Source organism: Saccopteryx bilineata, chromosome 1 (assembly GCF_036850765.1).
Source record: "Saccopteryx bilineata isolate mSacBil1 chromosome 1, mSacBil1_pri_phased_curated, whole genome shotgun sequence".
Lineage (NCBI taxonomy): Eukaryota > Metazoa > Chordata > Mammalia > Chiroptera > Emballonuridae > Saccopteryx > Saccopteryx bilineata.
This window is the reverse complement of record NC_089490.1, coordinates 378,896,446-378,909,988: the sequence shown is the minus strand read 5'-3', so window position 1 is coordinate 378,909,988 and position 13,543 is coordinate 378,896,446. Positions and strand designations below refer to the sequence as shown.

The following is a 13,543-nucleotide window of genomic DNA, read 5'->3' as shown; positions in this document are numbered from 1 at the left end:
CATTCTGTTATGGCTGAATAATATTCCATTGCATATATAAATGACAATTAATTTATTCATCCATCAATAGACACTTAGGTGTTTCCATGTCTTGACTATTGTAAATAATGCTGCAGTGAACATGAGGGTGCAGATATCTTTTCAAATTAGTGTTTTTATTACCTTTGGATATATTCCCAGAAGTAGAAATGGCTGGATCATACAGTAGTTCTATTTTCAATTTTTTTCCGGATCCTCCATACTGTTTTCCAGAATGGCTGCACCAGTTTACATTCCCACCAACGCACACGAGTTCCCTTTTCTCCACATCCATGTTAGCATTGCTTATCTCCGTCTTTTTGATGATAGCCATTCTAACAGGCATGAAATGATACCTCGTTGTGGTTTTAACTTTGCCTTTTTCATGACTAGTAACGTTGAGCATCTTTTCATACATCTGTCGGTCTTTTGTATATTTTCTGTGGAGAAATGTCTATTTAGGTTCTTTGCCCATTTTAAAACTGGGTTGTTTCCTTGCTATTGAGTTGTATGAGTTCTTTATATATCTTGGATACTAACCCTGTATCAGATACATGGGGTACAAATATTATCCCGCATTCTGCAGGCCGTCCTTTCACTATGTGGACGGTTTCATCTGCCGCAGAGCCCTCGGTGTGATGTAGTCCTCCTCACTTTCTATTTTGTCGCCTGTGCTTTAGGCGTCATATCCAAAAAGTCATTACTGAGACCCATGTCAAGGAGCTTTGTTCCTATGTGTTTTTCTAGGAATTTCATGTCTTACATTTAAGTATTTAATTCATTCTGAGTTAATTTTTCTGAGTGGTTAAGACATGAGGCCAGCCTTGGCAGGGTGGCTCAGTAGGATAAAGTGTTGACCCAGTGTGCCAGAGGTCATGGGTCCAACCCCTCATCAGGGTGTGTATGAGAAGCTATCGATGAGTACAAAACTAAATAGAACTAAGTGAAACGAGTGGATGCTTCTCTCTCTCTCTCCCCCCTTCTCCCCTCCCCTCAAGTTAATGGAAAATTAAAACAAAAAAAGACGTGGATTCAGTTTCATTCTTTTACATGTCAATATTATTCCAGCACCATTTATTATAAAGACTGTCTTTCCTCTATTAAGTATTCTTGGCTCCCTGTCAAATATCAGTTGATCGTATATACTTGTGTTTATTTTGGGGATGATCATGTTCCAGTGGTTTGTGTCTGTTTTTTATGACAGTACCATACTGTTTCAACGACTACAGCATTACAGCATAATTGAAATTATGAAGTGCAATACCTCTTCTTTTGTTCTTCTTTCTCAGGGTTTTGTGGGTTTTTGGTTTTTTTTTTAGCTATTTAGCATCTTCTGTGGTTCCACATGAATTTTAGGAATCTTCAATAGAAAATGCCATTAGAATCTTGATAGGGATTGCATTGAATCTGTAGATGATTTTCAGTAGTATTAACACTGTCACAACACAGGGGTGGGCAAAAGTAGGTTTACAGTTGTAATACAAATAAATAACACATTTAATAAATGATAAGAATATACTTCCATATACAACTATAAACCTACTTTTGCCTACCCGTGTTGAATCTTCCAATCCATGAACATGGGTTACCTTTCCACTTATTTGTGTCTTCTTCAATTTCTTTTTATCAATGTCTTATAGTTTCTAGCATAGAGGTCTTTCACCTCCTTAGTTAAAATTCCTGAATTTTTTATTGGTTTTCTTTTTCAGAAATTTCATTGTTAGTGTACCACTCTCTATTTTTAATGCATGCTCTTTTGTACTTCCTAGTTTTTTTCTTTTGGGCTGTAAGCCAGATGTTTTCCTATAATACTACTACTATTATTGTAGTTTTTCCTCTTATGCCCTTTCCTCTATCCTGTCTCATTCCCTCTCTCGGGCGACAAAGGGAGTACTAGGAAATAGTTCAGAGTCTGCAGCCTGGTCTGCACAGATAGCTATGAGCTAGTGATTCCATTTCAAGAATGAAAAGAAAAACCAGCCTGTCTGGACTCCACCCTGAAGAGGAGGAGTCACTGCAGCTGTTTTCCATCATGACAGCACAGTACCAAAAGGCCTGTGCTGTGTCTGTCTCAGGCTAGCCCAGAGCCCTAAACACGTCTGACAGCTTGAAGGCCCCTGGGCCATGCCCAGTCTGCTCCCAGCACAGCACAGGAACCACCAGAGAAGCTGAGTTTATATCCCTGGCCACCTCAGTGAGCAGAGCAATGCATCCCGGCAGCTCCCACCCAGCCACTGTCTGCCCCTAAAGCTCAGGAACACATGCCCCACAGGGCCCTCATCAGGCTCCACACTGGAAGCTCCCACCCAGCCACTGTCTGCCCCTAAAGCCCAGGCACACATGCCCCACGGGGCCCTCATCAGGCTCCACACTGAAAGCTCCCACCCAGCCACTGTCTGCCCCTGAAGCCCAGGTACACATGCCCCACAGGGCCCTCATCAGGCTCCACACCGGAACTGGGTAGGTACAAGCATCCTCCAGCTCTCCTCTCGCTTCCACACAAGGAAAAGCAAAAACCTTTATATCATCAAAACAACCCAAGTGAAAGAACACAGGCATAGCTCCCTCTCTTGGTTAAAGCGCTGAGGGAGTTCCTCTTTAAATTGTATCCAGCACCCCCAAATCCTCGCTCCCTAAACTGTTAATGGGGTGGAGGTAGGGGAGGAGGTAATCCCTGGACTTCTGCTGTGAACTCAGACAAGACAGAACAGCCCCACTGTCACCGCATGAGTTGGAGCAAGAGGAAAGCCCTCTTCCCCAGGGAGGATCGAGACGTGGCTTGTCCTGACTTGGCTTCTGTTGCTTTCTGCATGCTACAGTTTACTCATGTGCTATTTCTCCTGGGCCAGGGAGCTCCCACTTGGCACACTCACCTGGTCCAGGGTCCTGCAGCAGTCCACCAACACACCCACGGGCTGCGTGTCCTGCAGGCTCTCCTTCAGCTCCCTCAGCTCCAGATCAGAAGGACCAAGACTCTCATCCTACCAAAGAGGAGAGGTTGGCCACTGCCACGGCAGAGTCAACACAGAACGCAGCTTCCCCCGGATCCTCAGGCCCCTGGCTGACTCACCAGGGTCTGGGGAGGCAGGGCCTCAATGCTGGCGGCGTGGGAGGAGATGGGCAGGATGTTGAGCTGGTCATCAATGACGAGACATTTCTTGCAGGAGGCCAGAGAAAGAATGAATCTGAGGAACAAAGCCGCCATAATGAGGTGTTGGGGGGAAGGGGCCAATGCCGACAACAAAGGTATGGCTTTTCTTTAGGAAAATCATACGGCCCCAAGTCTCAGAAACCAGAGAAAGTCAAAACCCAGTTGGAGCGCAATGTGAGGAGACAGCGAGCCTCCTGTACAGGGCACCCGAACACGTGTTACCCAGCACAGAAACCCGAGGGCTCTCGGGAGACTGACTGCACACCTTCCCCCTGGGCTCCGGCGCCACTGTTCCCAGCCATCGGGCCTTCCCACATCCTCCTAGACGCACCCTTCAGTGCGGAACTCCAAACCCACCCTGCATGTGCTCACCAGGCACACAGGGAATCAGACACAAATGGATTTCCCTTCTGTCACAAGGAGGAAAAATAAACAAAAGAGAGGAAAGGAAAACTTGCCTAAAGAGATATAACATAAACACTCTTACATGTAGAAAAACATGTGTTTGGCTATGAAACTGAAACTTATCCCATAAATGCAAGAAAAAGGCCTCAAGCACTGCTTTCCCAGGCTTCAGCTCTACCTGGGAGCACATGGTAACTCCCTGGCCTACTCCTACTGAGTTAGTCTCAGACAAGCTCACATTGAAAGGCCCCAGAGTTCATCAAGGCCAGGATTTCCACGCTTCAGCACTACTGACATTTCAGACCAGATCCTTCTTTGTTGAAAGGGCTGTTCTGTGCCTTTTAAGCTGGGGAGCAGCATCCCTGGCCTCTACCCACTAGATACCAGTAGTACCCTGTACCAAATCCCTCTCCCCCACGTCATGAAAATCAAAATGACTCTGGATATTGCAAAGGCCCCTGCGGCCACTGCCCTGGTTCAGAACTGCTGATGTAGTGGCGACAGTTCCTTCAGGTGTTTTACAGGTTGCTAACTGGTATTCCCTAAAACAGGTCCCTGTGGCCAAATTAATTTGGGAAACCATCAGTTAAACAGGTCCCTGCTGCTGCAAGACTTTCAGAGGCTACAACAGGCTAATGGGTAGGAAAAACAGTATCTGCATTTCCCAGACATCCTGAGCTACAAAACCCTTTTGTCATAAGGTCCCTCTTAAAACACTAGGTTTCTACAAAACACATTTTGGGAAACAGTGACCCAGACAAATCACCCCTCTGACAGGAGTACACTAGCAGCCGAGGAGGGAGGGTGGCTTGGGTGGGGCCAGGAGCAAGCCAGTATCCAGGTCTCCTGCCCCCGCTCACTGCTTCCAGTCAACTCCACAAGCGCTGCTGTCAGAAATCTGACCGTTTGGACTCCTGTACCACCTTCCCTGAGACAGAAGCACAGCTCTATTTGGGCCCGAAATAAAAATATTCCTCCCATTGTGGCTCCCCACAATTCAGGAACTACAGACCTACCTCTCATTAAATCTTCCCACCACATCCTGATGGGCCTCAGTCCTGTATCTTGAATGCACGTCCTAAAACAGACAACATCCATCAACAAGGGCATCCACACAGGGCTGAGGGGGAAGTTCTAGCAAGCAACCCTGGGATCAAGGGGGTGCTGGCGGCCTGCTGGAAACAAAAGCCTCCTCTCCAGAGCCGCTGTGCTATACTGGCCTAGTGCGACCTGCTGGAACTGGGGCCCAGCGCCGAACGCAATGTTTCTTACTACAACAAACTTCCCTCACCTCGTCTGTGACTTCTGTCACTTTTTATCCAGCACCATAAAATGTATTCATTCAGTCCATATAACATACAGACCAACAAGCCAGACGTGCTGGGCACACTCTGGTGTTTAACAAAGCATGACCTCGGTCCTCACGGAGCTCAGTCTCATGAATAGAAGGAAACAAATGAGTAAACAGCTGCACGTTTTGGCAAGTCCTACAAATGAAATACAGGGTGCAATGACAGCAAATGGGGGGCTACTTACAGGGGGCAGTGAGGGAAGGACCCGAGGTGATTGGCTGGCATCCAGGAAGAGAGGCAGGGAGAACAAACCAACTGCTTTGGGCAGAGTCATCTGTTCATTCACAAATATTTAATGAGTGTTTACTCAAGACCAGGCACTCTTCCAGGGTCTCAGAATATACCAGGGAAGAAAAGTAAGTCCCTGCTCTTTTGATGTTTAAAGACTAACATGAGCACTATAAAGTGCTTTAAAAAAACAAACAAAGCAGGTGAAAGGAGTGACAGACAAAACCACCTATTCTCAACAGGGTGTAAGAGAAGACCACACTGAGGAGGTGATATCCCAGCAGGGACTTGAATGAAATGAGGAAGTCAGCCATGCAGATACTGGCAAGGGAGTATCAAGCGCAAAGGCCCTGAGGCGAGTGTGCTGTCATGTCTGAGGAATTTCAAGGCCAGAGGGGCTGTAGTGACAAGTGAGGGAGAGTAGTGGGGACAGGAAGCAGGTACTAAATTGGAGAAAAGTCTATTTCACCTGATGAATGCAGCTCACAAAACTCTGAGGCCAATCCTAACACCTTTTCCAGGCAGCTGGGCAGTCAGTGGGCAGGACCCCAAACCTGCTGCTCAGAACACCCACATGGCCTCCGATGAGACAGAGCCCCCCTCCTAACACTGTCCTCAGCTTTGGGAGAAAACTCCTCTCAGAGTTGAAGTTCTTGGAAACGTGGAAGTGGAACTAGCAAATGGGCCTTCGTTATCCTTTAGGATAACCCTGTGCACAGCCCCTCCTAACACTGTCCTAGCTTTGGGAGAAAACTCTCAGAGTTGAAGTTCTTGGAAGCGTGGAAGTGGAACTAGCACATGGGCCTTCACTATCCTTTAGGATAGCCCTGTGCACAGCCCCTTTTTGAAAAACACACATTCAGGCACTGGCATAACTCTACAAATACTATTTCAAAAATTTAACTGCATAACAGCTGCATCACATCTGACTCTCACAGGTGTAGAATTTGTTAGTTGTTTGGTAGCAAATGTGAAATTCAGAGATTACTAGGCACACCCAGGGCCACAAGATTTCTCTGCAGTGACTCTCATTAGCGGCAGGAAAAGAGCTCCCAGCCCAGAGATTGTGCCGACTGCTCACTGGAGTTGCTCAACAGGAAATCTTAAAATTGTCTACAGTAAAAACACAGGTTGATTTGAACCCTCCACAATTAAGACTTACCATGGTCATCGTGTACAACTGCTTAAGTGAATTCATGGTCCGTAAGAGGATAACCACCAGCCCACCACCTTCCACTGTTTCTACAGTCCTGGCCAGCAAGTTTGGAGTCAAAGCTTCAAAATCCTGGAAGATCATAGGAAAGACTGGTCATGCAGGGTACCCCAGGGAAGCTTACCAAAGAGACAGGTGATAAAGTTTAAAAAAAGAAAAAGAGAGCTTCCGAGCACAAACCCAAGACCATACCCCTCACCCAACTCACTGAACACACACACACACAGCCCCCTACTTAGGGGTACCACAGAAGAGAGCCCAGCCCGAGAACAGGTGTACCTAGTTTCATATGTCAAAAGTGTTTCTAATAATCTCTGGTAACATTTATTGGACAAAGTCCTCCAGCCTCCACTGATTCGCACTTGAACTTCAGGGAACATCTCACATTCATTTTCTGATGTTTTCAGATGGAGATTTTTGACAAAACTCAACTGCACCACATGGGGGAGCCACTGCTTAAAAGAGCCATCATCATTGCAACTGCTACAGTGGGGAGCTCCAACTAGGACGGCCAACTGCTCAGCAGTCAGGCGAGAGAGAGGCAAAAATGCCGGTTCTGGGCCTCCAAGGCGGGAGGCAGGCCAGCGGCGGCTGCAACAACCCACTGGAATTCAGAAAAGGACCTAGAACTTCTACTCATGAATTTCTTAATTTATATTTTATAAGGTATGTTTTATAATGTATGTAATCACAGTAGTACAGGTAGATACATACCAAAATGTGAGAATTTGTGTTTAAATGTCTTTTTTGTGAATCAAATAATAAAACAAAGACAACCAGGGCTCCAAACAAAAACGTGAAACTCAGCCACATTTTTAACTATTAACTTGCCAGGCAAAAGAATACACACCAGTGAAGAAATGCACCAGGTAGTTTTCTGAGAGAGAAAAGTGAGGGATTTTAAGGACCAGAAGAGAGGATGTGGAGTGTCGGTGATGAGTATGCCAGTCAAGCACTCTGGACAGGACATGTGTATGAGTGCACAGGTCTGAACCCAGCTGGTTAAAACAAGTCCCACTGTGGCCCTGGCCAGGATTGTTAGAGGAGCGTCGTCCTGCCATGCCAAGGTTGAGGGTTCGATCGGCTCAGGGCACATACAAGAATCAACCAATGACAGCAGGAATAATTGAAACAACAAACTGACGTTTCTCTGTATTGCTGTCTCTCTCCCTTTCTCTCTAAAAATCAATTAAAAAAAAACAACCCAAGTCCTGCTACTTACTTGTCACCAAAGTCTTCAGTTAATTCCAATAAAGATCTGGGGTCCAAGGGTCACTTGAAGTTCACAGTACTCTATCAGCTTTAGCTAGCTAAAACCAGTTGGGACAGAACATCGCTGCCAGTTTTGATATCTCTAGACAAGTGCCACTTTAAGTAGGAAACTTTCTTTTAATATGGGATGGATTATCAAGTTTCCTCTGGAAAGCGGCCCGCTCTTCCGCTGACAGTGCTCGGGGGAGGAGCACGCGTGAATCTTCTCTCCCTACTGTACACCTGTTCTCACGGGCAGCAGGCAGCCCAAGCAGCCCTCAGCGCTGGCCCCAGCCACAGGCTGCAGAACATCACCCACCTGGAGAACACACACGCCAAAGGTATTGCCCAGGATCTTGTGGGTCTCATTGTAGTAGCAGTAGCGGATGTTTGTGGCGGCGACAAAGAGTTCAAAGGGGTCATCTTGCTTTATGTTCAGTGTTCCATTCTTTATTTTTTTCTGCAGCTGACGCATTCTTTTCTTCCGGTGACTGCAATCACCCCCCCACCCCATGAGAGCCAGTTAACCAGAGGGGCTGAAGAGTGGGGCGCAGGAGATAAGTGCAACGATCACCACCGAGACCCTCGGAGACAGGAGGGAACCTGGAAACCGCAGGGCTGACCCCGTCCCCGAGAGGTGAGGAAAACGAGTGCCCTGGCGCAGAGTGGTTCAGGTGGGCTTCGCAGACAGACAGTGGCAAGGCTGTGTGTGACCTCTGCTATTCTGCTGTCACTTCAGCAGAGACTTCACTTTAAGAAGGGTAATGACTGTCCCGAAACCTCTTCTGGCCAGAGCCAGCACTTGAAACCAATCTCAGTGGCCTCACTACCTCAGGCTCACGCCACCGCTTCACCTACACAGCGTGCCCGTCAGAAGACCTGGGAAGGCGTGCTGACGGAGGTTACTTTATTCACCTTTCCTAAATGAGTTCACGCACTTCCTTCCCAGGCCGTGAGATCGAGTCCTCCAGGGCGAGCTAATCTAAGGCAACACTGATGGAGGATGGAAGGCTTGTAATGCAATCTGGGCATCGCTCAGAAATCACCAAGCTTTTCTTTTGTCTTACAAACCCTGAGTGGCCAACTGTCATTTAACTCTGTCTTTTATAGAAGAGAGAGAACAAGGAAGTTCCAGAATTGAGGATCACAGCTGGTCTAATTTTTACTCTGGTTCTCTAACTGAATAGCTAGAACCAAAGTCTTCCCCCTGGGTCTCCCCTCCCTCAGCTGTGAAACCATGCAGTGGGAGGGCTGATTTCCACAGTCCCTGTGACTCATGCCAGAGCCCACGACTTGGAAGACACCATCAGCTTTAGCCTGATGCCTCACAACATCAAGAACAGGCTGGAAGAGCAACAAGAGGCACAGAGAGATTTTTAAAAGTGAAATCGATGGGTTAAGTTCAAAAGGCTAACCTTCCCAGAACATGTGGGCTGCCTAACTCCACTTGACATTTACCAACTGAACAGTGGTGAGAATCAGAAGCCCAGAAACTTACACCACTGCTGACAGGCAGCAGGCCTTATTCTCAATCTGTACTAAAAATATTGACCTGCCCAAGAATGGAAAAATATACACAAGAAAATACCAATTAGCATTTAAAACTCTACACCAGTGGTATACACATCGATGCTGAGGATGCCTAGGTGTTGAGAATATGGGTGCTTTTTACTTTTCACCCATAGTCTGATTTTCATGTGTTTCTTACCATAAAGCTGTTATAATTCTTTTTTAAAGTGCTGTTTCTGCAATGTAGCCAAGAGAAAACAGAAAGCTGAGTTGAAGTGGGGAAAATAGAGCAGACATGCAGAGACGAGGGCAGAGCAAGGCCTGAGAGCATCAGCCCTCTCCTCCCCGTCCCAAAGCAGAGCGGGTCTCATCCCCTGAGGGGTCGCCAGCAATCCCCCCCATACGCCATCCAATAAACTCCCTTCCTGCCTAAGTGTGTTTGTGTTGGAGGTCTGCTATTTACAACGACAGGTCTTAGGTTCACAGCTTCGAAAAAGTAAGATTAGCCAACTGTCAAATACTGCAGTAAGCTAGTGAAGGAAGAGCGCTAAAAAGAAGGAAAAAGAGGAAGAAAAGTTACCACTTTAGGCATCAGGTCATCCATGATTTCCAAGAACGCAGTTTGGTCACGATGGTAGAAGCAGAAGACAGACAGCAAAGACTGTGGCCAGGAAGTACAACAGGCTTGTTTCAAGATGTTTGGCAACAAGAACGAGAGACAAATGCTAACCCAAGAAATAATACTGGGTATGTAGCTCACCATTTTCGGAGAACAGAATGCTGAGCATATTGAACAGGGAAAAGGATCAAGTTTCGAAGGGTATGGAGTGTCTGGTGGAGGAAGGAAGGTAAAGGTCCCGAAAGAGTCTGAGAAGATGCAGAGCAAAGGGTTTGCTTTAACATGAGGCACATCCTCCTCAGAAGCAAAAGGGAAGGAAAAGGGAGAGTAAAAACATGAAGTAAATTTGAGGTAAGAAAAGGCCATAAAGGAGTTTGCATTAAATGGGCTCAGAAAAGTAGTAAGAAAAATCATGTGCTAAGAGTGAGGCATTCCACTGGGGCCTTACAGAACATGAAAATGATTTGAAAGTTATTGTCAGGAATGAAGGAAGGACACCAGCTCTATTATTTTCTCTATCTGGAAATGTCCTCTGAGACAGCACCTCCACTAACCACCCTGGAAAAACTATGTCAAGGAATCATTTCCGGGCATTCAATCAATGAGCAGGAATTGTAAGTAGCATGGGACACTCAAAGGGCCAAGCTTACCTGCTAAACCCCAGCTCTTTCTTATAACACCACAGCACTGAAGGCCGAGCCTTCACAGTTGCTTTGGACAACATGTGATGAAGTATAACCACCTGCCAAAAAAAAGGTCACAGAATCTCAGGGCCAGAGTCCTTTGAGATTGCCAGGCCCAAAGTCAAGACAAGTAGTGCTCAAGTTGGGACTAAAAGCCAAGACACATACGCTTTAACTGTGCTCAATCCTCCACCCCAGGCATCAAAGGCTAATAATTCTAAATACAGAGTATTTATCATTTACAAACACACACACACACACACACAAAAAAAAACACCTGACCAGGCAGTGGCGAACTGGATATAGAGCATCAACCTGGGATGCCCAAGACCCAGGTTCAAAACCCTGAGGTCGCCGGCTTGAGTGTGGGATCATAGACATGACCCCATGGTTGCTGGCTTGAGCCCAAGGTCGCTGGCTTGAGCAGGTGGTTGCTGCCTTGTTTGGAGCACCCCCACCCCCCAACAAGGCACATATGAGAAGCAATCAGTGAACAACTAAGGTGTCACAAATACGAGTTGATGCTTCTCATCTCTCTCCCTTCCTGTCTGTCTCTGTCTCTCTGTCTTTCTCTCACTAAAATATAAAATAATAATAATGATAAAATAAAAAAATTAAGTTAAATTGAAAAGGAAAATTCCCCAGTAGGCATTCTACTTAAAGGAAACCAGTCAAGGGACCTAATGTCATTATGTGCTAAAAGCCAGGCAGACCTGTAACATGTAGACTCTTTGGGACAGGACACAATACATCAGGAAGTATGTACCTGGTCTTACCTGATCTTTTCCTCGATCTCCAACCACAACAAAGAGAGATCTTTGCCGCTCAGCTACCCCATTCTCTATGAGAATCCGGATTCGATTGTCCACTTTCTTCCGATGCATGGTGAAATACTATCACTAAAACAGAAAGAAGGAAACATGCTGGACACGAACACAGATTCTGGGTGAGGAACATTAGCTGCTGCCTCCTGTGGGGCCAGGAACTGTAACAGGCACATTTACAGATATCATCTTAACCCTCAAACAGCTCCCTAGGGAAGACATCACCCTCATTTTTAAAATTAAGAAACTGAGCCTTGGGAGGTGAAGAAAACATTCTCTCAACATGGAAAGTCAACAGGAAAGCTGTAACTCACAGCTCTATGGAAGAGTATTTTATTGATTTCAGCAAGAGCGTGCGAGTGCAGAGAGAGAGAGAGAGAGAGAGAGAGAGAGAGAGAGAGGAACATCAATCTGTTGCTGTATGTGCCCTGATTGGGGATCAAATCCGCAACCTCTATGCTTCCTGATGATGATCCAGCCAAATGACCTATCCAGCCAGGGCTTAGAAGAGTTTTTTTAAAAATCAGAAACAATGTTCAAAAAGTGGAATGATTAAATTACATAATGGTTTATCTATGAAATAATAAGGTAGTTTTCAATAAAACTTTTTCAAAGTCATTTTTAAAGTTATCTACAGATATAGATATAGATGCTTGTGAAAGAATTACATGGCAGGATTAAGTATGATACTTTGTTCTTTTTTTCTTTGGGGGGGGAGTTTTGCTTTTTTTAAATTCACATGTATTACTAAAGTCAGGGAAAAGAAATCAATGACCACTATGATAAAATGTGTCCCTCAAGGGAAGGAAAACCATACTGAAGCCTGTACAGATAGACCTCAAAAGTTATTATAATTACATACAATAAAATATTGTATTTTTACCATATCAATTGCACCAAAGAAACACCAGATATATTAAATACATTACTATAGCATAAAATTTTAAATGTTACTTAGAAACTCCAGTGCCTGCTACAACCATGCCTAAACTGTCCTTTTAATCCCCCAATCCAAATATGGAATTTAGCTGTTCTATTTGACTATAAATACTATGACACAATCAGTGGTTCCTATTTTATAAGGAAAGGAACAAGTACAACTACTCAAGTATCCAAAAAGAAAAGCTATGGAGACAGTACTCACACTAAAGTATGCCTAACTCCAAACCTGAGATCTTCCCAGTTTTTTCCAACTTATACAGTTTGTTGGCTGTGTTGTGGGCCACATAGAGACATAATAATAATCAATTAATAACTAATTATTGGGATTGCTTTTGGCTCTGTGAGACCCAAAGTAGTATCAGACCAAGTCTTGACTTCAAGGAGCTTTCATTCTCCTTGGAGAAGATATTTAAGTGAAAGAGACGAGAAACAATCTGTGTAAAGACAGATAAAATTTGATGTAAAAAATAATCGCTACGGCCAATTATTTGATGAAAATCTGAGATTACTGTGGCTTGAAGTTACCATGGAAGGCTCACTGGATGAGGAAGGCCTTGAAGGATGAAAAGGGTGATTCTTTTTCTTCATTCATCTATTCGTCTAACAAATATACATAGCATCTATGTGCCAGGCACCGCAGTAGGTGTACTGGCAAACAAAACCAAGTCCTGCTGAATGAAGAGGATATATGAATGAGCATGGTGAAGGAGTTGAGTGCGGGAGGATCTGGAAGCCGACTGCCTCACTTCAGTGTCCAGCGCGGCAACCAGGAACTGTGGGCAAGCTCCGCGGAAACAAGTGTTGTCACCCACCAATCACCTCGACACCCCGAGTTAAAGGTTCCTAGAGGGTGGAAATCGAGCCACGCAACCCCACCCAGAGAGAGCTCGAGAAGCACGCCCGAGTGGCTGCCTATTGGGGAAAAGGATCCTGTCATCTAGAAGCGCCCGGACGGGGCGGCAGTCGGCGTGGGCCGGGCAGAGGCAGGGAGGCAGAGCCTTCGTCTCGGAGCGGGTCTCCTCCGGGCCGAAGGACACAGACAACCTCGGCACCCTCCCCGCCATCCCTTGAGGAGTACCTGCGTCCCGAGCGGAGCGGATTCCAAACAGCAGCGAAGCGGAAGCACGTGGGGCTCCGTGCTACTCACGAGGAGAGGACCGCGCGGCACACTGCCCCTAGCGGGCGCCTGGCTCCGCAACGCGCGTCCAGCTCAGGCGATAGTAGGCGGGGCGTGCCCTAGCCGCTAGGGCCTAGCGTACTAATGGTGTAGCGACGGCGAGCGAGCGGGACCTTTCTCAACTCTGTCTCTGTGTGATGACGTCAAGACCCGGGAGGCGGAGCTACTGTC

The 13,543-nt window shown here is 46.1% G+C and overlaps 1 protein-coding gene across 1 annotated transcript in view; it reads right to left on the bottom strand.

Moving 5' to 3' along the window:
• NAT10 (N-acetyltransferase 10) overlaps positions 1-13,440 on the bottom strand; it is a 40,838-nt gene extending 27,398 nt beyond the window's left edge. The window contains exons 1-8 of the mRNA XM_066251254.1: positions 13,274-13,440; positions 11,206-11,328; positions 10,397-10,488; positions 7,938-8,109; positions 6,317-6,439; positions 4,591-4,652; positions 3,089-3,203; positions 2,892-2,999 (exon numbers count right to left, since the gene is read on the bottom strand). Of these exons, the coding sequence (XP_066107351.1) occupies positions 2,892-2,999; positions 3,089-3,203; positions 4,591-4,652; positions 6,317-6,439; positions 7,938-8,109; positions 10,397-10,488; positions 11,206-11,313 (780 nt within the window). The 5' untranslated portion in view covers positions 11,314-11,328; positions 13,274-13,440. The remainder of the gene's footprint in view (positions 1-2,891; positions 3,000-3,088; positions 3,204-4,590; positions 4,653-6,316; positions 6,440-7,937; positions 8,110-10,396; positions 10,489-11,205; positions 11,329-13,273) is intronic.
• Positions 13,441-13,543: the final 103 nt, after the last annotated feature.